The sequence below is a fragment of the Priapulus caudatus genome, unplaced genomic scaffold (genome assembly GCF_000485595.1).
Source record: "Priapulus caudatus unplaced genomic scaffold, Priapulus_caudatus-5.0.1 Scaffold218, whole genome shotgun sequence".
NCBI classification, from domain to species: domain Eukaryota; kingdom Metazoa; phylum Priapulida; class Priapulimorpha; order Priapulimorphida; family Priapulidae; genus Priapulus; species Priapulus caudatus.
The window spans coordinates 456,585-460,497 of record NW_014577279.1 but is presented as its reverse complement, the minus strand read 5'-3'; the positions used below and the strand labels follow the sequence as shown (position 1 = coordinate 460,497).

The window sequence follows — 3,913 nt, the reverse complement described above, 5'->3', positions numbered from 1 at the left end:
GTGGGCTTTCGGACTAGTGGGTTTTCGGACTTGTGGGCTTTCGGACTATTGGGCCGTCGGACTAGCGAGCTGTAACCGCACGCACGTGTACGTGCACACGCACACTTGCACGCCCGCACGTGTACGTATGCACGCACGCACGCACGTGTACGTGCACACGCACACACGCACGCACGCACGTGTACGTACACACGCACGCACGCACGTGTACGTGTCGCTGCTTTCATGAGTGTTGAACGCAATCGTATGAACGAAAATGAGGACACTATCACATCCCCCAGCACTCCCGTAGACTAGACGAGCCATATGGTTTAAATACAAGAGAGGCGTCAGTTTGGTTCCTATGGTATGTATCGCACAGTGTGATTGGTTTATGCTAGGCACGCCCTTCAACAGCCAGCAGTCACGCTGGCGTAGTGGATTTACACTGGAATTCATCAACATTTGCGTACGCAGGTGCTACGCTGCGTTGATGAATCGCACCTACGAGCTTTGCGTACGTACTTCGTAGAAACTCGGTGTACGCAATACACTTTACGCAACGTTGATGAATCCGGCCCCTGAGCGTTGTCATGGAGGAGGGCTGTTGTTTGAGTGAATACGTCCGACCATCTGGCCTCTGCTATTGCCGCACTGTTTGCTTGCTAGCAATATATAGTCTGCTTATTGATTGATCACTGGCGTTAGCTGTTTACCCCCGCGTGCGTGCGTGCGTGCGTGCGTGCGTGCGTACGTGCGAGCGTGTACGTATGTCTGGGTGCGAGCGTGTACGTATATGTCTGGGTGCGTGTCACTGCATGTGTAGGCGGCCGCGTCTTGTCCTCTGGTCGTGTGAGTGCTGACACACTCACTTAATCTGCGCTTTGATCGGAGTCGCTTCGCTGGCGCGCTAGTATTTCGGGTAGAGCTTAAATCTTGCACCGCTTGCTCGCCATTAAATCTTGCACCACCTCTCTCGTCCCGCGACAATTGCGGCCAGCAGTAGAACCTTGATTATACACGACTGCAAACCTCTCTGGCGAGTGTTATTCGTTAGTCATCTGCGAGTGGGAATCTAACGTATGTTGGCTGAGGTAGTCACGCCTTAATTGATTACTCGCTCTCCGGCTATCACTTATTTGTCCGACTGACTCGTAGCGTCGTATGATTATAGTTTCAGGTGACAAGAACACGAGTCTAGAGGTTGTCGCCATAGGAAGGATCGTTATTTACTCTGCTTGTCTGATTTGCCATTAATTATACAATCTGAAGTAAATAATAGCCTTCGCCCATGTTTACTCTCGATACAATACATCTTTTAAAGTGACCGAAGTAGAAGAGCTGTGCGATTGTAGCTAGTAAGGTTTGCCAGCATGCGTGCGTATAGTCCGGGGGTGCGTGCGTATACTGTAATAATGACAAATGCTAAATTTGTCATTGACAAATGATAAATTTGTCATTATTAACCCCTGGTTATATACACGTGTAGAGATTGATGTACACGTGCATAGGAGCGGCTGTGCCCGTGATGCGTGACTGCCGGATCCACCACGTACGGCAGCTGTGTGCCCGTCCACTAATCATCGTTATCACGGCTGCAGTGCCTCGTGATGACGTCATAAGGCAGCCCCACGCAGCCCAGCGCACGCTTAATTTCGATAATAATAACCTCCTGCATCCTGTCAGTGTGTTCGTCTATTTTCGTTTATATTATGCAGCGAAAGTTACTTATAAACGAACACGTTTCTCACCATTATTTCATTGGAAATGTGCTGTAAAGAAATTTACAATATATATATATATATATATAAATACCTTTAAATATGTGAAAATATATATACATAATATATTTTATATATAGTAGTGCGTTTCTGTACATTCATCATAATTTGCAGTCAGCTGTCAGTGTTATTAGTGTGGATTTGCATCCATATTTTATCACCACTGCACTCCCCCCTGCCCAATAGTGCCCCTCATGGGGGTCGTACTCTTCCACCTCCCCGCTCTCGCGGCCAACACCAGGTGGCGTCCGCGCCGTCCACCCTCCTCGCCTCTGACGACGCGTTTGTATTGTTGCAGAACGGCGCGCTGCCCTTTGGCAAGGTGGACTACATCGTTGCGTGGCTCATGCGCGAGCTCTCCGTCGTTCCCATCTTCGTGCAGGCGCTATTCGAGCCGACGATATCATGGCGGACCGGTGCGCAGGTGCGGCTGCGCTGGGGCGGCGTCGCCGAGGAGTGCAGCGGTGTGAAGAAGTGACCGTCGTCGTCGTCGTCGTCGTCGTCGTCGCGTCGCGGTGGTGGCGCCGAGCCGCGCACGGCCTCGCACGAAACTCACTCGCCATTGTGATATCTCTGTGTCCCTGTCATCGTCGTCGCAGCGTCGCAGTTTTGTGTTTGTGCGTGCGTACGTACGTTTGCATGCGCTTGTGTGCGTGCGTGCGTGCGTGTGCATGCACATAGGTGGCTGTGTATGTGTGTGTGCGTGTGCGCCTGTGCGTGCGTGCATACGTGGGTGTGTGTGCGTGTGTATGTGTGTGTATCTAACTCTCCATGTTGTGTAATGGCAACGCTCGGTGTGGGGTTCTATCCCACCGGAGCTGCATGGCTCAGTTGTAAAACACGCTTCCCATGTTATGGAATTAGTCTGTATATATATATTATATTGTTTCCTCCTCTCCGTAAGGGGTACGCAACAGTATTACATATGGTCTATAGAGGACATGAATCGTGTGTAGCCTTGCTAGACAGAAATTTTATTTCTCGATAAAGATTTTTTATTAGAAGAAACGCAACCGTCGACGTGATCATGTAATTCTGGATGAACGGTGGCTGCGTGCAAGCTCTTACGACAAGTAGGATGCGAAATTGATTAGTGGAGGTTTCTTTGTGGCAGCAGATGTTTACCTCGAAGAATTTAAGAGAATTTAGATATCACCGTCGCTGTGACAAAGCGAAGGTAGTAAAGGCCGCCGCACACCAGCCGATTTTACAAACGATGAAGCGATGAAGCGATGTAGGTGTGCGGCGGCCTTAAAATCGGCTCATCGGCTCATCGGTTCAAAATCAAACATGTTTGATTTGGAACGATCACCTGATAAAAATAAAATCGTCTACAAATGAACGCGCACACCTACCCGATATCGGCTGATTTCTATCGAGCCGATCAAATCGCGTGAAAAATCGGCTGGTGTGCGGCGGCCTTAACGTAGTGTTTCAGCGATGGGCCATTGAATCGACGGGCAGCAATGGTATGCAAAATTATTACTCTAACGACATGCAAAGATCTTCTTGGTGTCGAGTGAGAGAGAGAGAGAGAAAGAAAGAGAGAGAGAGAAAGAAAGAGAGAGAGAGAAACCACACGCACGCACCGCACGCACGCACGCCGCACGCACGCACGCACACACACAACACACACACGTGCACACCAACACACGCACCGCTACGCCACGCACGCACGCACGCACGCACACGCGACGGGACTCCGCACGGATCTGTCGCACGAAGAATTCGAGACTAGAACGACGAACGACGGGATGTTCAAGTGAACACACACCCCAGCTGAACAATCGACAGCAGTCGTTAACTATCGTTGCTTCGGAGCGGTTCCCACACAGCGAGTGCCGCACACAAACCGGCGCTGTCGATTGTGGGTGGCCGAAAACAGAGTAAGGAGACGATAAGCAGAGAGGAGCAACAGGTCGTGTGTGAAACTAACGACATGGCATAGTGAGAGGCCTACCACAACAGTTGTCTCATGATCACGCACCACGCACCGCACGCATGCACCGCACACACCACACTTTCTGTTCTCTCGCTCTATTTCTCTCTCCACTCTCTCTCTCTCTCTCTATCTCTGTCTCTGTCTCTCTCGCTCTCTTTCTATCTCCATCTCATTCTCTCTCCCGCCCTCTTCTCTCTTCTCTATCTCTCTC

At 50.4% G+C, this 3,913-nt stretch overlaps 1 protein-coding gene across 1 annotated transcript in view; it reads left to right on the top strand.

The window, feature by feature from the left end:
- LOC106807477 (ceramide glucosyltransferase-like) overlaps positions 1-2,422 on the top strand; it is a 56,433-nt gene extending 54,011 nt beyond the window's left edge. Inside the window, exon 8 of the mRNA XM_014809810.1 lies at positions 2,059-2,422. Coding sequence (XP_014665296.1) covers positions 2,059-2,238 — 180 coding nt within the window. The 3' untranslated portion in view covers positions 2,239-2,422. The remainder of the gene's footprint in view (positions 1-2,058) is intronic.
- Positions 2,423-3,913: the final 1,491 nt, after the last annotated feature.